The 21,915-nt window shown below is 59.3% G+C and overlaps 1 protein-coding gene across 1 annotated transcript; it reads left to right on the top strand.

The window, feature by feature from the left end:
• The first annotated feature begins 4 nt into the window (after nt 1-4).
• Nucleotides 5-20,644, top strand: ETS2 (ETS proto-oncogene 2, transcription factor). Its single transcript, XM_084873664.1, has 11 exons — nt 5-175; nt 211-237; nt 4,580-4,651; nt 7,426-7,537; nt 9,253-9,372; nt 9,675-9,875; nt 12,295-12,378; nt 13,746-13,958; nt 15,130-15,390; nt 17,468-17,586; nt 18,565-20,644. Exons 3-11 carry the CDS (start codon nt 4,580-4,582, stop codon nt 18,778-18,780), a joined length of 1,398 nt encoding a protein of 465 aa, XP_084729790.1. The 5' UTR covers nt 5-175; nt 211-237; the 3' UTR covers nt 18,781-20,644.
• Nucleotides 20,645-21,915: the final 1,271 nt, after the last annotated feature.

Consider the following 21,915-nt stretch of genomic DNA (forward strand, 5'->3'; position numbering starts at 1 on the left):
ACTTCCTCCGCCGGCCGAGCGGGTGCAGAGGAGCCCAGCCCGAGCCGGAGCCGCCTGTCCGCCCTGCCCGCCTCCGCCCGCCTCCGCCCGCCTCCCGCAGCGCCCCCGCGCCCCCGCGCCCCCGAGGACCCCCTCTGAGGACCCCCCCGAAGACCCCCGGAGCCCGGGCCGCGGAGCCCCCCGCGCCCCCGAGGACCCCCCGGAGCCCGGGCCGCCGGCCCTGCCCGAAGCGGCGCGGTAAGAGCGGGGCGGCGGGCGGGCGCGGGGGGCCGTGCGGAGCGGCTCCGGCTGCGGCTGTGTCTGCGGCTCCGGCCCCGGCTGCTCTCCGGGGTTCGGAGCCCGGGCTGGGGGCGCAGCGGCGGGCCGGGCGCCGGGGGCCGGGCGGGTGGCGGCGACTCCAGGGCCCGGCGCCGCGCGCCTGGCTCCGCGCTCCCGGGCCCCGGGGCCAGGGGCTGGGGGGTCGGGGGCGGCCGGGACGCGGGGCCGGGACGGGGACGGGGAGGGCCGGGCGGGACCCGTGGGGCCGGGGCGAACTCGGGCCGCGGCGCCCGGGTGGCCGATCCCCCGGGGCGGGAGCGCGCCGGCCGGTTCCGCTCGCTTTGCTTTTGTTTTTAAGGGAATCGGGGCCTGTGGGGGCTCCTGCCGGGCCGCCGGCGGTCTGACTCCGCGGAGGGGCAGGAAGGACTCGGAATGGGGACCCCGGCGCCCCGGTTTGCGGGTGGCTTCCCGGGGCGCCCGCCTCCCCAACACCTGGAGCCGCGGCCCCGGGAGCGCGGGGCCGGGTCACCTGCGCGGCCACGGCCGGGCCCGGGCGGGCAGCCGGCGGGGAGGCCCGCGGGGCCGGCCTGGAGGGCGAGACCCCCGAGGGCGGCGCCGGGAGGGATGGAGGGATGGATGGGTGGGGCCTGCGGGGCGCGCGCCCGGAGCTGGTGGGGAAGGGGACCCGGGGGCGCGGGGCTGTCTTTATTTTTAATGAAGGTTTCAGCGAGCGTTTGTGCATTGGAGGGTAGTTTGGGTTTTGGGGGTTATTTTTTTAAGCATAAGAGACTTTGTACATTGGCCTGTATTCGCTTTCAAGGCATCTCACACAGTGGTGCCCTCCTGGTTAGAAAGTGAGGCTGAGCGGTCCCCTGGGAGATAAGGGTAATTGCCGGCGGTGGCCACTCCGGGGTGGTGTGTGTTCCCGACAATGGCAGCGCCCGGGCCATCTGCCCGCCGCCGCCACCATCAGCAGATCCATCTCCCAGTTAAGGTTTATTAAACGCTGAGTGAGAGCACAGCGCAGTGCATGGAGCCCCGCGGGTCCCGCAGGGGAGGACAGCACACACTCCCTGCGGGGTTAGTCATTCCTCTCACCCAAGTGGCAGCTTTCAGAGGAAAAGGCGCACCAACCTTCACCAGTACATTGGGGATGGGGATGGGGGCGGGGAGCGGGGAGCGGGGAACTCCTTTCTTTTTCTTTGCAAATTGGCCTACACGCAAGCCTGTGGTCTGCGCTCACAGAAGGGATCACTGGTTCCCAGAAGGGGCACTGGTGTCAGGCAAGTGCTGCTTGTTTTAAAAATGGAGCCGTCTTCAGCACTTACATGTCTGCCTCTGCTTTACCTTCCTTCCTTCCTCCCTACCTTCTTTCTCTCTTCTTTCTCTCTCATTCCTCCCCCCCTCTCCCTCCCCCCCCCTCTCTCTCTCTCTCTCTCTCCCCCTTCTTCCCTCCCCCCTCTCTCCTCCTCCCCCCCCCACCTCTCTCTCTCTCTCTCTCTCTCTCTCCAAGCGGCGACCCAAAGGGCAGCACCAAAAGGACCCGCACTTGAAATTGAAGTTGGTTCACGTGGAGCGGGCTCTCGGCCTGTCTGCCACCCTGAGGAGCCATGTTGAGTAAAAGAAGTGAACTTAAACCTGATTAGTTCTGTGCCTGCCCAAACCCACGGTGATTCTGCCTGGTTCTTACAGAACACATTAAAAGCTGGACAACAAAGAATTCTGTTCTGTAAGGAGTCCTTGCAGCCCTTTCTGTGGGCGGGCAGACTGCCTGCCTTTTCTCCCGGTATTTGTACACAAACCCCGGCCGGGCCTCCCCACCGCCTTCCCCATCCATTCTCTGCCGGCTCGGCGAAGGTGGGCCCTCCTTCTCCATTTCCCAAGTCACCGGGCCGAGGAGGAGGAGGCGGCCTGGGCGGGTAATTGGCAGTTTGGTCTCCTGTGTGCGGCTCGTGTATGTAATCAACAGGTCCCCATTCAGACACGTGACAGAAAGCTGGGAGTGAAGGAGCCTTTTTCTCCCGTAAAGAGGAGCATGCAGGGGCCCGGCTCATGGCATCCGGGTGCTGGCTGGTCTGTAGGACTTCGGGGGAGGAGGCCCAGGCCCCACCCCTCCGGTTATCCCGGCACCTGGAGGCGCTCCCTGCCGCCATGTGGTCCGCACTGCGCCCCGGAGAAGCCCCCTGGGCCGCCCTGGGTCACATCCACCCTCCGGGATGGCAGGCCCGGCCCTGGGCGAGGGGGCTGTCCGTGCAGCCACCGGCGCAGGAATATTGGTTCCTGAGCACATGCGGGTGGCACAGGCTCACCAGGTGGAGGCTGAGCAAATGTGGCCGTTTGATCCGGGACAGCCCCTCCCCCACAGCCATTATTGCTCCCAGTGCCGCAGGCTCCTCTGCCCCCCTCCCCCAATCACAGGCACTCAGAGGGTCCAGGGTTTAACAGCCTCTGCAGGGCCTCTGGCCTCCCCTGAGGCACTCACCTCCCTCCCACGCTGCCATTCCAGCCAGGAGAGGAGTGTGTGCATTCCTGTGTGCGTGTGTGTGCGCGCGTGTGTGTGCGCGTGTGTGTGCGCGTGTGTGTGTGTGTGTGTGTGTGTGTGTGTGGTTGGGATGTCTGGTTCAGCTATAACATTGATCGTAAAGATAAAACAAGAAAGCACAAAAAAGCCAATTAGGGGAAAATATGCTCCCCGCCACCTCCCGTAAGCGCCATTATCAGTTGCGCAACGTCTGAGGCAATATTTTAATTACTCGAAGGCCTTCGCCGGAACGCCCAGTGGAGATGGGCGGGCGGGAGGGTGCCTTCGCCAGCCCTAACGCTGCCAACCCCAAAGCTGCCTCGTGAGCCTTCCTTCCAGAGCCTTCCGTTCCCGGCCAGAGGGCCAGTGGGGTGAAGGTCACTCAGCTCTGCTCACCCAGCTTATTTGAAAATGAATTTTCGTTTTCGTTTCTGTCTCCAGCATCCTGGTGGCATTATCTATGTACCCTTCTCCATTTCTAATATATAACCCGCCAATTACAGTTTAGGGCCCCAGTCCGTTCTCGGCCCATCCCAGCAAGGTTCAATTGCAAGTCACATGTGTAACTATCAGTGCTGTCACAGTCAAGTTCAATATACAAAATAGGTGAACTGGATTTCAGTATATTTCCATTCGCCAAATACATTCAAGCAGCTCCATACACACGCAGTAAACCTAACATTCATGCTGGGATTGTTTATTTTTTCCTGTGAGATCTTGGAAACCTTCGTGTGTATGTGACATGTAAAGCGCATCCCGGGCCCTCTCCGCCATGTGCCAGCCGCCCGGCCGCCACACGTGGCTGGTGGCCACCCCCTGGGCAGCGCAGGTCCATCTAAGCCCAGGTGCTGTCAGGGCAAGTGAGGCAGATCCGCGCTTGGAATCTCCTCTGAGGGCGAGCACAGCTGAGCGACTCAGAGCTAACATGTTTGGAGCCCTGTATGGAGCTCGGAAGGACCTGGGACCGAGGACCTGGGGGAGGATCGGGGAGGAGGGGGGACCCGAGAGGGTTTGGTGTGAAGCCACTGTTCTCGCTTTGATCTTCCAGAGCTCCCTCCCATGAGAGGAAGGGACCTCTGGCCCCACCCAGCATGCTTTCCCAGGTCTGGATATGGGGGGGGGGGGTCACCCTTGAGGATGCCCCCCTTGCAGGGAGGAGGTAGCCAGGGTCCCCTGGCACCCCTCTGGGTCTCCCCCGCGCCCCACCCTCGAACTGCAGCCCCTCCAAACAGCAGCAGCCCCTCCGGGGAGGGACACGGGCTGCCTTGGAAGTCTAGCCCGCGGAGAGCGAGCGCCTCTATCTGGGTGCCACGTCTCTAAGTAGAAGCCGTGGGACCCGCGTTATCATTGAGCGGCTGCCATAGCGTCACAGCCTTCGTGAGAAGGGCCTTTTAAGTAAGAATCCCTGCCAAAACCGGTGTGGCTCAGTGGATAGAGTATCGGCCTGCGGACTGAAGGGTCCCAGATTCGATTCCGGCCAGGGGCATGTACCTTGGTTGCGGGCACATCCCCTGTGGGAGATGTGTAAGAGGCAGCTGGTCGATGTTTCTCTCTCATCAATGTTTCTAGCTCTCTGTCCCTCTCCCTTCCTCTCTGTGAAAAATCAATAAGATATATTTTAAAATAAATAAATAAGAATCCCTGGCGCTCGGTTCTGAGTGCTTTTACTGAGGGACGTTTTACGCTGTAGAATTTGACTGACTCGGGAGGGGAGGGGGGGGTCTGCCAGGGAAGACGCCTTATGAAGGAGTGCTTGCCTCTGACTATTTCCCTCTTTCTCTCCTTTTTTTTTTTTTAAAGATGAATGACTTTGGAATCAAGAACATGGACCAGGTGGCCCCTGTGGCTAACAGTTACAGAGGGACGCTCAAGGTAAGTGATTACTAAAAGTTGGGTTTTTTTTTGTTTTTTGGTTTTTTGAAGCTCAATCTCTAGAAGAAGAAGAAAAACAAACAAACAGAAAACGGTGGGTAGGGTCCCAGAGGACCTGTTCTAAGCCCCAGCGTCTAACTTCCCGGCTGTGTGACTCTCGGACTGTGTGCTGGATCTCCCCGGGCCTCGGTGTTCTAATCTGTGAAATGGGCATCCTGATGCTTGCGCCGCTTGTCCTCCGAGATCGGAGCTGCTGCTTCTGTCGAAGGCGAGGCCCTGGGGGTTTGTTTCTGAGACCCCGGCCCGGTGGGTGGATGATGAGCCTGTGGTTCTCAGCGGGACGGAGTGGGAGCTGGGTTCCCGGGACGAGGGGATGGCAGCTTCAGACGCGGAGGGAGTGCTGCTTCTGTCTTCACTCCTCCGGGAACATCCGGGGCAGCTCAGCAGGCAGGTCCCCGTCGGCCTCCCTGTCCGGGAGAGCGTGACCTGACGCTGCTCGCTGTGTGTGGCCAACACGTCTCGGGAGCCGCGGTTTTCGATCGGCCTCCTCTGAGCTCGGGGCTCTGTGCCAACACGTGGCTCTGGCGGGCCCGGTTCCTCGAGGTCCCTGAGGTCGTTTGTCTGTGGAGCCCGAAGAGCCAGCGATGGGCTCGGGCCTCCCTTCAGTGTGCTGGCGGCCGACGGGGCGTTCCTTGTCGATGTGGTCAGAGTATTCGGATGCGGGCCAGCTGTGGCGGCACCAAGTTGCAAGGCACAACCCTTGAAAAGAAACTTCCTAGCCAAAACCGGTGTGGCTCAGTGGATAGAGCCTCGGCCTGCGGACTGAAAGGTCCCGGGTTCGACTCCGGTCAAGGGCATGTACGTTGGTTGCTGGCACATCCCCAGTGGGGAGTGTGCAGGAGGCAGCTGATCGATGTTTCTCTCTCATCAATGTTTCTGATTCTCTATCCCTCCTCTCCCTCCGTCTCTGTAAAAAAAAAAAAAAAAATCAATAAAATATATTTAAAAAAAAATAAAAGAAGAAAGAAAGAAAAGAAACTTCCCCTGTGAACCCAGGGCGCCCGGCGGTGTCCCTGCGGCCCCCGGCTGGGCGCAGCGGCCCCCGAGCAGACGTGCAGAGATGGGCCGCGTGGATCGGTGGTGTCCTTGCACTTCCCCGTTTTAAAAAAAGAACGTGCTGTCAGTGAAGCGAAGGCATTCCTTAGTCAGCTGGGCAGAGCGAGTGGGGGTTTTCAAACTCCGTTGGCTAGCCCTAACCGGTGTGGCTCAGTGGGTAGAGTGTCGGCCTGCGGACTCAAGGGTCCCAGGTTCGATTCCGGTCAAGGGCATGTACCTTGGTTGTGGGCACATCCCCAGTGGGGGCTGTGCAAGAGGCAGCTGATCGATGACTCTCTCTCATCGATGTTTCTAACTCTCTATCTCTCTCCCTTCCTCTCTGTAAAGAATCAATAGAATATATCTAAGAATTAAAAAAAAAAAAGTCAGCTGGCTATTTTACGCACAGTCAGTCCAAAGCGATACCGCGGCTCCTTAATCCACTGCACGGTGCTCCAGCGCTTCCCGTGGCTCGCTCCCCCTGTGTCGGCACGCCTGATGGCCCTCTCCGCCTTGGGCTTTGGGGGGCCGGGGCTGCGTGGAGTGTTTGGGGCCAGCTCCCCCCTCTGCCCGCCCCCAGGGGTGATGTGTCATCCGCAGTTCTGTGTTTCTAAAACGAAAGCACATGAGCTGATTTTATTTGTAAATGAGTTACACATTGTCTTACGGATGACTCAACGCGTGTGTCATCCCGTGACACACCGCGCGGGAGCCCCAGCCCAGCTGGAAAAGTACTTTTTCTTCACCATTTTTCCCTGGGCCGGCTGGGCAGTGGGGAACCGAGGCCTTCGCTGTCACTTATTAACCGCTCCGGCCGCCAAGGCTCCAGCGTGGCTGAATCTTCAATGAGGATCAGAAGTGGGCGAGAAGTTTTCTGTGTGTCTCTCTCCTCGCCTTCCGCACCGCGGGCGTGCAAACTCTAATCCGCTTTACTTTAAAAAAAAAAAAAATACATTTCATTGATTTTTTACAGAGAGGAAGAGAGAGGGATAGAGAGCTAGAAACACTGATGAGAGAGAAACATCGACCAGCTGCCTCCTGCACACCCCCTAATGGGGATGTGCCCGCAACCAGGGTACATGCCCCTGAACGGAATCGAACCTGGGACCTTTCAGTCCGCAGGCCGACGCTCTACCCACTGAGCCACACCGGCTTCGGCTAATCCGCTTTACTTTTAGGATGGGGACCCTGCGGGAACTTGGTGTGTTTCACTCTTCCCCGGGCCGTTGGGATGGCGAGGAAAAGCACCTGTTGTGGTTAAAGTGTTTCATCGTAAACATTTCAAAACAGCGGCCTTGCCAAGCTCATTCCCGCAGACCCGCTGGCTGCCTGGCTCCCCGATGATGTCACAGGAAGGCAGGTGCTGGGGGCAGGTGGCTCTGAGGCCCCACCCCCCCAGCACCGTTGTGGGATCCTCGCATTTCTGGGTGTCTGTACTTAACTCATTAACCCCAGTGGACGGGGCCCTTAGACACACATCCCCGGCCTTTCGGCCTCCGTGTGAGGGGGGTTCGGTGACCTGTGGGCCTCCCTAGAAGTCTGGGCACGACGGGCCCGCTCCAGGGGAGCGTTCACAGTGGCCGGTTTAATCCGGCTGTGGGGTCCGATGACCCAGGGACCAGACAGGTGGCTCCAGAAGTAAAGACTCCACTCCCCGTTTCTCTCTGTCCCCCCTGCAGCGCCAGCCGGCCTTCGACACCTTCGACGGGTCCCTGTTTGCCATCTTCCCCTCCCTGAACGAGAAGCAGGCCCTCCAGGAAGTGCCCACGGGCTTGGACTCCATCTCTCATGGTAACCGACTGCCCGGAGGACCGGGGGGGGGGGGGGGGGGGGGACGGAGGGGCGGCGGATGGGCCAGGGGTGTCGGGGTCCCGAGTCTCCGTGTGAACGGTCGGATGGAGGCTCCGGACCTGGGCAGGGCCATCTCCCCTTTGCTGAGTCTGATGGTCTGGGTCTTCCCTGCCAGACGCACCCCAGGGGGAGCCGAAGTCCCGCCCCTGGCACATCCCAGGGGACCCCAAGGTTTCTGCCTGGGGGTGTCACCCCAGCGGCTCCCCCGGGGCCACCCCAGAGCAGACCAGGCCACAGTCAGATGCATCTCCGCTTTCATGCTGGGTTCACTTAGACCCATGGTCGGCAAACCACGGCTCGAGAGCCACAGGCGGCTCTTTGGCCCCTGGAGTGTGGCTCTTCCACAAAAGGCCACAGCCTGGGCGAGTCTGTTTTAAAGAAGTGGCGTTAGAAGAAGTTTAAGATTAAAAAATGTGGCTCTCAGAAGGAATTTCAATTGTTGTCCTGTTGATGTTTGGCTCTGTGGACTGAGGAGTTTGCCGAGCCCTGGGCTGGATCCTCCCCTGGGGCTTGGGGGCCACAGGGGACTCTGGCTGGTCTTCCCCGTCTGCACGGACTGCTGTGCTCCCTCGAGCCGCCGTCCATTCTCTCTAGCGGGCGGACGGACAGACGGCAGGCCAGCGGCGCCTCTGCCGTGGCCAGGATGGTCGTTAGCTGGAAACATCCCAGGCGTGACTGTGTCACACGGAGTAGGCGCTGGGAGACACAGCCCAGAGAATCAATGAAAGCCGATGCGCTGGCGTCAGCGTGCCGTCACGTGACGGCCGTTTATCATTCTTGAAATCGCCGAGGGGATCCGGGGAAGACTGTTTTGTTTCTCAATGAACGTGGAACGTGTGCCAGCGTCACCGGGCGGAGGGCCTCTGCCCGTGGCCGAGTTTCGTGGACTCGGCTTCCCGATGATGCATCTGATGAGCCTTTGGCCCCAAAATCATGCACTTCCCTTTTACTGTCCACAGTATTTACAGCTAGACATTGTATCTCCACAGAGGCTGCTGTGGGAAGTACTGCGTCATAAGCTACAACTTGAGTTTTTTTCTAATAAGTGACGTGATGGGGTGTTTATTTATTAATTTCAGTCAAAAAGAAAAAAAAAAAGTTTGGGGTACTAGTTATACTCTTTTAAGGAATTATGTCCAGGTGTGAGATCAAAGTGGTCCTTGGCTAAAAACGACGATGTCTCCCCTAAATTAAGGTGACCAGATGTTCCGCTTTTGGCGGGACAGTCCCAATTTCTAACAATTTGTCCCGCGGTGTTTTATTTTTTTTATTTTTTTAATAAATATATTTTATTGATTTTTTACAGAGAGGAAGGGAGAGAGATAGAGAGCTAGAAACGTCGATGAGAGAGAAACATTGACGAGCTGCTTCTTGCACCCCCACCCCACCAGGGATGTGCCCGCAACCAAGGTACATGCCCTTGATCGGAATCGAACCTGGGACCTTTCAGTCCGCAGACCGACGCTCTACCACTGAGCCAAACCAGTTTCGGCTGTCCCGCGGTGTTTGGAAAAAATTGGGACTTTTTTAAAATACCGAGGGACCCAGGACAAGTTGTTAAAGATCAGGACGTCTGGTCACCTTACCCTAATTGCCCCTCCGCGGTCGCCAGCTCTCAATCCTGACGTCCATCCGCCTGCCCGGTTTCTCCGCAGACGCGGCCAGCTGCGAGCTGCCGCTGCTCACGCCCTGCAGCAAGGCGGTGATGAGCCAGGCCCTGAAAGCCACCTTCAGCGGCTTCCAGAAGGAGCGGCGCCGGCTGGGCATCCCCAAGAGTAAGTGCCTCCGTCGAGCCGCCGGGCGGGGTCTGTGCCTCTGGACGGGCGAGCCTGCTGCCCTGGCACGCGATGGTCGTATCTTCAGGCGGCTCCCAGAGGGTGGCAGAGACGGGGTGAAGCCGAGCCAGTTTTTATCCCAACCCCGTCAGCCGGCCGCTGTTGCCGTGTCTCAGAGGTCCCCCGGGGGCTCTCGCTCAGGCCGCTGGGCCTCGGTGCCCGGGTGGACGCGGTGGGAACGCCAGGAGCGACTTCTCCGGTCTCACTGCCTCCTTCCGTCTCCCCCGTATGTCCCCCCGCAGACCCCTGGCTGTGGACGGAGCAGCAGGTGTGCCAGTGGCTGCTCTGGGCCACCAACGAGTTCAGCCTGGTGAACGTGAACCTGCAGAGGTTCGGCATGAACGGCCAGGTGCTGTGCAACCTGGGCAAGGAGCGCTTCCTGGAGCTGGCGCCCGACTTCGTGGGGGACATCCTCTGGGAGCACCTGGAGCAGCTGATCAAAGGTGCCCGCGGGGGCGGGGGGCGGGGGGCGCGGCCGAGGCCGGGCTTCTGGTGGGGTGGGCGTCTGCAAGCGCCACCGGCGTGACTCACGTGCAGCGATGACGGATTTGAATCCACCTCTGTGTGTGTGTGTGTGTGTGTGTGTGTGTGTGTGTGGCATTGAGCAGGGCCCCAAGGCCTGGCCTGTGTGTGTGTGTGTGTGTGTGTGTGTGTGTGTGGCATCGAGCAGGGCCCCAAGGCCTGGCCTGTGTGTGTGTGTGTGTGTGTGTGGCATCGAGCAGGGCCCCAAGGCCTGGCCTGTGTGTGTGTGTGTGTGTGTGTGGCATCGAGCAGGGCCCCAAGGCCTGGCCTGTGTGTGTGTGTGTGTGTGTGTGTGTGTGTGTGGCATCGAGCAGGGCCCCAAGGCCTGGCCTGTGTGTGTGTGTGTGTGTGTGTGTGGCATCGAGCAGGGCCCCAAGGCCTGGCCTGTGTGTGTGTGTGTGTGTGTGTGTGTGTGTGTGGCATTGAGCAGGGCCCCAAGGCCTGGCCTGTGTGTGTGTGTGTGTGTGTGTGTGTGTGGCATCGAGCAGGGCCCCAAGGCCTGGCCTGTGTGTGTGTGTGTGTGTGTGTGTGTGTGTGGCATCGAGCAGGGCCCCAAGGCCTGGCCTGTGTGTGTGTGTGTGTGTGTGTGTGTGGCATCGAGCAGGGCCCCAAGGCCTGGCCTGTGTGTGTGTGTGTGTGTGTGTGGCATCGAGCAGGGCCCAAGGCCTTGCCTCGGTCACTGCCTTGTTCGCTGTCGCTGGGCAGCCTCGGGGAGGGAGGATATGTGGCGCAGGCAGAGAGGCACGAACTCCGCCCCGTGGCAGGCTCGCCTGGCAGAACCGAACGGAGGAGCTCAGCCTCCACGTCGAGGAGCCTTCATTCAGATGAACCCCGTGGATTGTACCGTGGATTTCCCCAAGTCCAAACGGGTTCCAACAAAAGTTTTTTTTATTGTTTTTTTTTTAAACAAACGTGGACGTGATTGAGATAGATCTCCACGCCGATGTGTTCTACAAAAACTGGCCACTCAGCCAAAACCGGTGTGGCTCAGTGGATAGAGCGTCAGCCTGCGGACTGAAGGGTCCCAGGTTCTATTCTGGTCAAGGGCATGTACCTTGGTTGTGGGCACATCACCGGTAGGGGGTGTGCAGGAGGCAGCTGATCGATGTTTCTCTCTCATGGATGTTTCTAGCTCGCTCTCTCTCTTCCTCTCTGTAAGAAATCAATAAAAAATATATTAAAAAAAAAAAAAATACTGGCCACTCAGCCAAGCACTGTCATCCTACAGAGAGAAAGTCTTGGTTCAGACCTGGAGGTCACTGATGAACATAGATTGAGTTAAAAAGAGAAAGACATCATAGTGAGGGCTCCTTCAGTGGAAACCTGAAGGAAGCCAGCCCCTTTGTGGAGTTCAGGGACCTAGTCCCGGTTTAAATGAGTTTCAGCATCTGTCAGAGACCATGGGCGTCCGCCCCAGCCCTTGCCGGCGTGGCCCCGAGGCGGGGTGACTGACTCTAGGACCCCGACATGCCCCTGACCTCGGACAGGCCTGGCCTGGCAAGGTCCTGGGGAGGGCCTGTTGCACCACTGCTCGGGGAGTCCGTGGGCTGGGTTTATGGGTGTGTGGGCGTGTGTGTGGTTAGTGTGTTTGCAGGGAGTAGGCATACAGAACCGCAAACCTCCCTTTCAGAGGTCACGGGCATGTGTGTGTGTCCCTGCGTGGCCCTCGGTGTGGCTCACCGCACTCTGGGGGCCTTTCAGGGCCTCAGCGGCCGTGGCCTCTCGGAGGGGGGTGGGGAGCCTGCCCTCCGCGCCCCCTCCCTCCCCAGCCTCCGGTGCCGGGGGCACTCGCCGCCACATCCCTGTTCACCGACACACCGTCCGGGTCTTTCTGATTGGGCCGTGGGGAGTTTAACTTTGCCCATGGCGGCATTCATGTCGGAAACTCTCTCGTTAAAAAGTGAGTCGCCACCTCTAGTTTGTAAAAGACGGAATGTCTTGGGACCCGTCAGATTAAATGGTAACCACTAGATGCATTGGCTTATCCTGAAATAACCATGGAGCGGCCATGCAGAACGCCACTTTTACTTTCCTGTGTTGTTTTGTGTGTTTTTTATGTTTTTAATCTTCACCTGAGGATGTTTTTTCCATTGATTTTTAAAGAGAGTGGGAGGGAGGGAGGAACATAGATGTGTGAGAGAGACATTGATTGGTTGCCTCCCAAATATGCCCCGACCAGGGCTTAGGATTGAACCTACAACCTGCGCATGTGCCCTTGACCGGAAATTGAACCCATGACCCTCTGTGCCCTGGATGATACTCTAACCACTGTGGCCAGCGCTGCTTGTGTGGTTTCAACCTCGATTTGCCATCTTACCTCTCTTGTGTCTGTTTTTCCAGAGAACCAGGAAAAAACAGAAGATCCGTATGAAGAAAATTCTCACCTCAACTCGGTTCCCCATTGGATCAACAGCAACTCATTAGGTCAGTCTGGATCCTGCCCTGCCGTCCCGGTGTGAAGTCCTCCCGGTAGTTGATGGACAGTCCGAACCATCTAGACTAGGGGTGTCGAACTCAATCAGAGAAGGGGCCAAAATCTAAAATCCAGCCTAAATCGCGGGCCAAATGGTTTACTGAACAGTCATAAACTGACAATGTCATAAACTGACAGCGGAGTGCAGTGATGACAGCGCGGAGCGGGCCACATTGCAAGGCCTGGCGGGCTGGATTTGGCCCGCGGGCCTTGTGTTTGACACATGTGATCTAGACCTACAAGGGCCTACATGGTGGTCATGTGGTTCTCGAGCCGCTGGGCACTCGAAATGGGGCTGGCCCACACTCCACACGGAGACGTGCGATCAGAGTGTAACGCCACCCGATGTGTGAGCCTTAGTAAGAAGCAAAGAGTGTAAAATATTATATCTCCTTCCTCCTCTTATTTTTTTAAGTATATTTTATTGATTTTTTACTGAGAGGAAGGGAGAGGGATAGAGAGCTAGAAACATCGAAGAGAGAGAAACATTGATCAGCTGCCTCCTGCACACCGCTACTGGGGATGTGCCCGCAACCAAGGTACATGCCCTTGACCGGAATCGGACCTGGGACCCTTCAGTCTGCAGGCCGATGATCTATCCACTGAGCTAAACCAGTCAGTCCTCCTTCCTACTTTTAAAGATATTGATTACCTGTTGAACTGATCATGGATCAGTTAAATTACTTAGGCTCAAGTAAAATTTTTCAAGTTCTCATGTGGGTTTTTTTTTTTGTGTGTGTGTGTGTGTGTGTGTGTGTGTGTTACTCTTTTAGCGTGGTCACCAGAAAATGTGACATTGCCTAGTGGCCTCCTGGTCCAGACCACGCACAGAGCCGGGGGCAGAATGCAGGGAGCAGTGTGCTGGGGTCCCATGTAGTATAGGGAGGAGAGGCGGCCGGGCCGGCGCAGGAAGTCTGTGCGAAGCGCCACCAAATTCGCTCTGAACTTTGGCATTGAGCGGGGAGTCGGGGCTCTGGTTGCTGGCACATGAGTGCAGGTCACAGCCAGGACAGACAGGAATGGAGATGCCACATTGGGGGCATGTCACTCAGTCCGAGCCTTAGTGTCTTCGGAGGTCGAACGCCAGTGACCCTTGCCCTCCTGCCAGTCACAGAAAGCTCTTGTTGGACGAGAGCCACTGAAGCTTTAACGCCGAGGCTGGCACCCAGGGTCCAGAGGCCGCGGGCATTTCGGAAAGGGGCCAATAGGCCTGCCCGTCACAGCCCATGTCCATGAGGAACTGCTCGTCTGCAGAGGGGTGAGGGTCTCTGATGGTCACAGGCACCTAATGGCTCCGCCGTCGATGGTTCTGTTCCAGGCTTTGGCGTGGAGCAGGCGCCGTACGGGATGCAGACGCCGAGCTACCCCAAAGGCAGCCTTCTGGACAGCATGTGCCCGCCCGGAGCCCTCAGCGCCGAGCAGGAGTTTCCCATGTTCCCCAAGGCCCCGCTCGGCACGGTCGGCGTCGGCTACTGCTCCGTCAGGCAGGACTTCGCCGGCAGCACCTTGAACCTGATGGCCGGCGGTCCCGGTAAAGAGCTTCCTCACGACCCTTGGAGCAGGCTGGGGTTGGACGGCGGGAGCGGGGATCAGATGGCGACCCCGGCTGCTGCTGCGCCCGTGTCCTGGGCTCCTCAGGCCGCTCTCACCCACCATCCCCCCAGCAAGCACGCCTGGCCGGCTCCGGGCTGTGGTCTGGGCCTGGGGGTGTTGGTTGGGGCCTGGGGGTGTTGGTCTGGGCCTGGGGGTGTTGGTCCGGGCCTGGGGGTGTTGGTCCGGGCCTGGGGGTGTTGGTCAGGGCCTGGGGGTGTTGGTCGGGTCTTGGGGGTGTTGGTCTGGGCCTGGGGGTGTTGGTCCGGGCCTGGGGGTGTTGGTCGGGGCCTGGGGGTGTTGGTCCGGGCCTGGGGGTGTTGGTCGGGGCCTGGGGGTGTTGGTCGGGGCCTGGGGGTGTTGGTCGGGGCCTGGGGTGTTGCACGAACAGCACGCAGTCCTGCTGTCGGGAGTCGATGCCTCCCCCCCAGTGGGGTATTCTGGGAGGCCGTGTAGGAAGGGAACAGATTTCTTTTCACCGAGATGTGTGCACACCGTGCACAGACCTCAGGCTGCACGCCTGGTTGAATTTGTACTTGGGCACCCTGAGTCACGGCCACCCCATGCACCCCCTGCATCCGGTGGAGCCAGGTCTCCAGCACCCCTTGAGGCTCTTGTACCCTTTCCCCATCGTCAGTAGCATCCCCGCCCCAAGAGGAAACCATTGGTTGTCCTCTTATCATCATAGTTTGCCTGTTATTGACCTTGGTATAAGTAGAGCCACACTGTGTGTGTGTGTGTGTGTGTGTGTGTGTGTGTGTGTGTGTGTTTTCACTCATCACCATGTCTGAGATCCATCTATGCTGTTGGATGTGGCCCTCCCTGTCCTTTTTCTCGGCTGTATAGTACTCCGCCCTGTGAGGCTCCACATGGCTTATTGACGCTGTTGTGGAAGGAGGTGTGTCTGTGTGGCATGCATACCAGGCCCCAGCCCTCCGTCTCAGAGCACCCTGAAGTCTGACTGGGTATACGCCGCAGGGCACACGTGGGAGGGGGCGGTTGGCAGCGATGCCGCCGCCGGTGAGTCCACGACACCTCGCGGTGAGGTGTGAGCAGCGGGGCCGACATGTCCCCGTCCGGAGGGTCACACTGTGTGCCTGCTTGTCCGCCAGGGAAGCCCGGGGACCGCGACGCCTCGGAGCAGGGCGGGGACAGCTTCGAGAGCTCGGACTCCCTGCTGCAGTCCTGGAGCAGCCAGTCGTCGCTGCTGGAGCAGCGGGTGCCCTCCTTCGAGAGCTGCGAGGAGGACGGCGGCCAGGCCCTGGGCCCCGGCAAGCCCACCATGTCTTTCAAGGACTACATCCAGGAGAGGAACGACCCGGCCGAGCAGGGCAAACCGGTCATTCCTGCGGCCGTGCTCGCGGGCTTCACGGGTGAGTGTGCGGCTCCGGGGGCCGCCCCCTCCCTGCGCCCTGCCCGGCCCAGTGTGTTTGTTTACCCAGGGCGGGTCTGGTCTGAGCACATTGCATCTGCACCCCGCGTTTGACCCGGGGGGTGTGACCCTGCATCCAGACACCTAGTCGCTGAGCCACGTCTATGCTGCGTCTCTGAATTCTACAGCGGCCAGCTGCCCGGTGTGGATGGGAGGGCACGCAGCTCCCTCGGCCTCCCCAGGGAGGTAGGGAGAAGGAGGAGGAGGAGGAGGAGGAGGAGGAGGAGGGCACTGAGGCCGCAGAGGCTTCGGCTCTGACTCACCCACTCCAGGAATTTCAAAGAATGTAAACTGGCTCGGGGAGGGCGGCCAGCCGGCCTCAAATAACACAGGCCTGTTTACCTTGCCCCGCTCCTGAAACCCCTCTGATTTGTAAGGTTTGGGCGAGAGCTATTCTCGGCAGGGGACAAATATCAGGGCTGTTTTTGGAACCCGATTATTTCCAGCATGTTAGCAAAAATACCGAGATTTTTATTGACTTATTTTTTAAAATTGCTCCATGCGTCCTTAAATGAGCCCTTCCCCCTGTACTCTGGCTATATATAGAGCCCTTGGGGATTTAAAAAGCACCTATGTATAAGCCCTGGTGGGTGTATAAGCACCTTGCTGTCCTCTGAGACACAGCCGGCCGCGGAGGCGTGTGGAGGGCACGCAGGGGGAGCGAGGGGCCATGGTGCCCACACCGGGGGTCGGGGCCCGATGAGATAATGCCCTGGTCAGGCCCTGGGTGGGCGTGTCCCATGTTAGTTCCTTCCCTGCCCCGTGGGTGCGCCAGGCGTGCTGTCGGGAGTCGGCAGGCCGCCCGGCGTGGGCGGCATTGACCCATTTTACAGATGGAGCAATGCGCCCGGTGACACAGCTCCCTGGGCAGGCACACCGGCAGCCGGTTCCGTGGGTCCCAGCACGCCTAGCCTCAGTGCCCGCAGCCACACCTCGCTGCCCATGGCCTCTGGGTCCCGGGGACCAGCTCTGGGACGGGTGTGTGACAGGCAGGACCCTGGCCTCTGAGCACGTCTTGGCCCTGCCGCCAAACCACAAGGCAGTAGTTCCAAATCCTGGCCGAGAAAGGGCGCCTGGCAGAGCGTGGGCGGCGGCCCACGGAGGCGGCGAGGCCCTGGGGGCCGCACCCAGGGCTCGAGTGGCTCTTGAGGAAACCGAGTCTTGGTTTAGGCAATGGAGCCACCGTCCCGTGGCCAGAGAGCCACAGCGCGGGATCCCACAGGCCCCGTGTGGCCCCGTGGGTAACTGCCTGCCCCCGCCTCCCGCCCGGTGTCCATAGCAACAAGCCCTGCACGGGACTCCGGGAGGAACGGGTTTGGGATTGTGACGCCCGCAGTCAGTGGCCCTGAATTTTCCCCCAGAAAGACCCAAGCCAGGCCCCCGGGGCCAGTGGCCTCCTTTCCCGGAGCGGGGATTCTGCTTGGGGCCTAGCCTCATCCATCCCGCTTAGCATTCGGGACTGTCCCCACCACCTGGAGCGGCACCTTTGCATCGGCACCAGGGTCGGGCCCACGTTCCGCAGCCTGTCTGTCTGTGTCATCGGGGCGGCTGGCGCCTTGCTGTATTTTATTTTATTTTTTTTTTTAAGTATATTTTATTGATTTTTTTTACAGAGAGGAAGAGAGAGAAATAGAGAGCTAGAAATATTGATGAGAGAGACACATCGACCAGCTGCCTCCTGCACACTCCCCACCAGGGATGTGCCCGCAACCAAGGTACAGTCTGCAGGCCAACGCTCTATCCACTGAGCCAAACCGGTTTCGGCAACCTTGCTGTATTTTAAACCTGTGAAAACAGACAGCTGGCCTGGCCAGTGTGGCTCAGGGGTTGAACATGGACCCATGAACCAAGAGGTCACCGGTTTCATGCCCAGCCAGGCCACATGCCCGGGTTTGGGGCTCCATCCCCCGTGGGGGGCGTGGAGGAGATGGCCAGTCCATGTTTCTCTCCCCTCCGTGTCTCTGCCTTGCGTCCCCTCTAAAAACCAATAACACCTGTGACTGCCTCTCCCTCTCCAGGAAGCGGGCCCATCCAGCTGTGGCAGTTTCTGCTGGAACTGCTCTCGGACAAATCCTGCCAGTCCTTCATCAGCTGGACCGGCGACGGCTGGGAGTTTAAGCTCGCCGACCCGGATGAGGTACGGCCGGAGCCCGGAGATCGGTCTGGGGCGCCTGACCCCGCTCTCCCAGCTTTGGGTTCACACACTCAGCTTCCCGGGCACGGAGAGGGTCCGGGACGGAGGCGAGCTCTCCCGGTGGGCCCGGCCCAGGAGTGTGTCCCGGCCCTGCCGGCCGTCTTATTCCGTCATTGAATGCAGAGGCACAGGCAGTACACCGAGGCTCTCTTCTGGCCTTGGGACAGGGCTTGGGAGAGTGGCTTGTTCCTGTTGGGGGGGAGGGAGCCTTGTTCTCCCCTCATGTGCACACCGGCTGGGCTCCTGTGCCCTCAGCTGAGCTGGGCGGAGCCGCCCCAGCCGTGCCAGGAAGAGAGAGCCAGGGGCAGGTCCAGCCCCTGCCCATCAAGGGGAAGCCCCGTCCCCTCCCCAGCCGCTGGGGAGCGGAAGCACTGAGATCCCTGATGTCACCAGCTCAGAACCCCACGCGTCTGCTGGTGGGAGGAAGACCCTAAGAACTGGGGGGTGGGAGGGAGGGGGTAAGTCAGGGGGGTGAGCACAGCTTGTCCCTGGCCTCAGGACCCCCAGTTCGGAGCCCTTGGTTTCTGGGAGGTTGTGCTGAGTGAGGGGCTGCAGGAGCCCCGGGCCGGGCGGCACTGTGGGTGGGGGCGCCACACTCCCCTCCACCCCCCCTTGGTTAAGGTGACCAGATCGTCCTGCTTCTGGCGGGACAGTCCAGACTTTTAACGATTATCGGGATTTTTTTAAAAACGCCGTGGGACGCAGGGAAAAATTGTTAAACATCTGGTCTGTCCCGCCAGAAGCGGGACGATCTGGTCCCCTTACCCTCGGTCCTCGGAGAGCCAGCCGAGGGGCGCGCCCTGGTACCGTCCTCAGGCCGACGGGACCTCTGGGGTCCTCCCGTGGGCAGGTCCCCGGCGAGCACTTCGGGTGATGCCAATGGGGTTGGACTGAGCTCTCCCCCGCCCCCTCTCCCCCCAGGTGGCCCGGCGCTGGGGCAAGCGGAAGAACAAGCCCAAGATGAACTACGAGAAGCTGAGCCGCGGCCTCCGCTACTACTACGACAAGAATATCATCCACAAGACGTCCGGCAAGCGCTACGTGTACCGCTTCGTGTGTGACCTGCAGAACCTGCTGGGCTTCACGCCCGAGGAGCTGCACGCCATCCTGGGCGTCCAGCCGGACACGGAGGACTGAGGCCGGGGCCGCCGCGGGATGGGGCCATCCCGGCTGACGCCCCGGGCCCTGCCGGCCGCCCCCACGCCGGGGGGGACAGCACCGAGGAGCAGTGGCCTTTTCCTTCCAAACTGCGGCTCTTCGCCCGAAGCACACGGTGGGCGGAAGGCTTCCGGAGCCTGTGGGCAGGAACATGCTGTTTGGGGGCTGCAGCCGCGTGGACGCGGCCGAGGGGCCGCCCCGAGGGGCCGCGTGAGGCTGCGGGCGTCCTTGGAGGAGGGAGCGTGTGGACACGCACATTTGGTCCGTCCTCTCCGGCCGTCGGACAGGAAGGCGGTCTCTCTGTCTCGGAGGGCGGGAGGGGCGGGGAGCCATCGTGCTGTTTCGGACGCGGGTTTGTACATAGGATTGTAATCTTACCCCTGTTTATCTAAGCCCTCACCGTTCTATTTAACAAAAGTTGTATATTGTAATTTAAAGTGACTCTATGACTCTGTGACATGAGTGCGCAACGCGTATCCCATTTTCTCAAGATGCCCACCGTGGCGTTTTGCAAACCGTGAGCCTGCCCCGGGCGGGCCCAGAGGATTTGTGAGACGCGTATCGTTTGCATTTACTGTGCCTACAGGCGAAGGTCTAAGGGGGCTCGCCTCCCATATTTTTGTGTATGTGTGTTTTGTTTTGTTTTGTTTTTTTCGCTTTGCCCGGGCTGTTCTCCGGCAAGGACGTTGTTCATTTGGGGATTTTTATAAGAAATGTAATGTTATTATCTGGGGCCGCCTCCGGCCTCTCCTCTGGATTGTAACGGAAAGCCTCTACAGCAGTATTTTTCTTGACGGAGGGCATATGTTCCTCATGCCGACGCATGCCTTTCAGCCCGTGGATCCACAAACCTGGTTTCCCAGTCTGTCTGTGTTCCTCCTGCAGCTCACCCGCCCCCCCCAGCCCCACGTGACTCTGATTAAAATAAGAATACTATTTTTGGAAAAATATGCAAACTCCTTTTCTGAGACCAGGAGGGATTTATGTAGCAGCTATTTTTACTGTAAAAGTATTTCACTGGAGAAAAAAAAAAATGTAATTTGTAACAAGAAAGCTTTATTTTTTAACTCGGCTCCGCGTCCGCGCGCTGTGGGGAGCAGGAGGTGGGGGAGGGGAGCCTTGAGGGGACCTGGACGTGAACGGAGCGAGCGTGTGGGCCCTCCTCGTTCTCCGCGAGGCTCGGCCGTCTGTCTGGATGCCACGCCGCTCCTCGCTGCCACGGCAGCACCGTTTTTGCTTTATTCTTGTATTTTGGATGCAGAACGCCCAGAGGCCCAGGGCCTGAGCAAGGCTGGGAGAGAGCATGGAGCTGGGTCACCCGGAGAAGGCGTTTTGATTGACGGCAAATTTCCCGCCGTTTCTAAGGGTCACCGGGGCTTCGCCTGTTCCTGGCATTCATGGGTGACCCAGCTCCGTGGGTGGCAGAGCCGGACAGGGGTCCCTCGCATGCTGAGAGGGACCGGTCCCTGGGATGAGACCATGCACTTGGCAGCAAGGACATGCTGGGAAGGGCACAAGCCGGGCCCCAGCCTCTTTACACACAGGACGTCTCCCGGGCGGGACCTGCCTACCGCCCGGACGTCTGTTTATGACATCGACGGGCATGTGACGGGACACGTTAGCCACCGGCTCATTGTACAATACATGGGGTCGGACCCCCTGGAACCAGTACTGGGCTGTTGTTTTTACCGACCCGGTGGGCAGTTGCGTGCAGTCCCACCTAACCGCGATGGGAGCCGAGGTCCCCTCCAGACCTCTGGCGTGGCCGCGGACAGAGCCTAAGTGCAGAGATTTTGTAACTTGGCCGTTTTCTTTCTCAAATAAAGTATTTTGTTTATATAAACGCCTCCGCGTGAGCGTCGTCCTTCTCCGTCCCCACCCGGCGGGGCGGGCAGAGGGGAGGCTCGCTCAGCAGCCCTCCCCCAGCCTGAGTCACGGTTCCGTGTACGGGATTTTTACATGCGGCAGCCAACTACTACATGGTGACCAGGCTGGGCCCAGCTGGGAGCCCTCCCTGCAGGCATCCCCGAAAATTGTTCCTTCAAGTGAAAAGTTCATTTAGGAAGGGCCTAGAGCCGAAACCGGCGTGGCTCAGAGGGTAGAGCGTCAGCCTGCGGACTGAAAGGTCCCAGGTTCGATTCCGGTCAAGGGCATGTACCTTGGTTGTGGGCATATCACAGTGGAGGGTGAGCAAGAGGCAGCTGATCGATGATTCTCTCTCATCGATGTTTCTAACTCTCTGTCCCTCTCTCTTCCTCTCAGTAAAAAATCAATAAAATCTATTTTAAAAAAATAAATAAGAAGCACCTAGAATAGGAAGATTCCGGTTCCATCTCTGCCGGGGGGTTGGCAGGCACAGGGAAGGGATGTGGGGATCCTTACATGTAAGAATGATAGGCTCTGAGGTTGAAGGGCTTTTGTGATGGGGGCGGGGCTCCTGGGGACTCCTGGCAGAGCTGGGTGCCTTGGCCAGACAGGAGGGTGCAGGTCCCGGGACCCCTCCTCTCCGAGTCCTCGGGCTCCTCTCCTCGCCAGAAGGACGGAGAACGCCACAAACCCGGCGGTCCCATGAGGGGCGGGAGCCAGCTCCCGGCACGCACCGTCTCTGCCCAGGTCTGCGGCAGGCGGTCGTGTGAACGTGGTCGGATGGGACTATTGCCACCGAGAAGCCGGCACACATGACAGACGAGGGGGCTCCCGGCCCAGGGGGCTGCTGGGTAAGCATGGGCCAGCACCCCGACGGTCACCCACGTTCACCGTGTCAGACACTCATCCCCTGGAACGTAAAATAACACCACATATTAACATTGTGCCAAAACCGGTTTGGCTCACTGGATAGAGCGTCGGCCTGTAGACTGGAGGGTCCCGGGTTCGATTCCGGTCAAGAGCATGTACTTGGCTGTGGGCACATTGCCAGTGGGCGATGTGCAGGAGGCAGCTGATGGATGTTTCTCTCTCATCGACGTTTCTAGCTCTCTCTCCCTCTCCCTTCCTCTCTGTAAAAAATCAATAAAATAGATTTTAAATAAATAAATAAAGTAACATGGTTATGGAAAATCACCATTTTTCTGAGAGTGCCTTCTCCCTGCTTCCCGATCTCTCTGATGTCTGTTT

The sequence above is a fragment of the Pipistrellus hanaki genome, assembly GCF_964339955.1.
Source record: "Pipistrellus hanaki genome assembly, chromosome: 2".
NCBI lineage: Eukaryota > Metazoa > Chordata > Mammalia > Chiroptera > Vespertilionidae > Pipistrellus > Pipistrellus hanaki.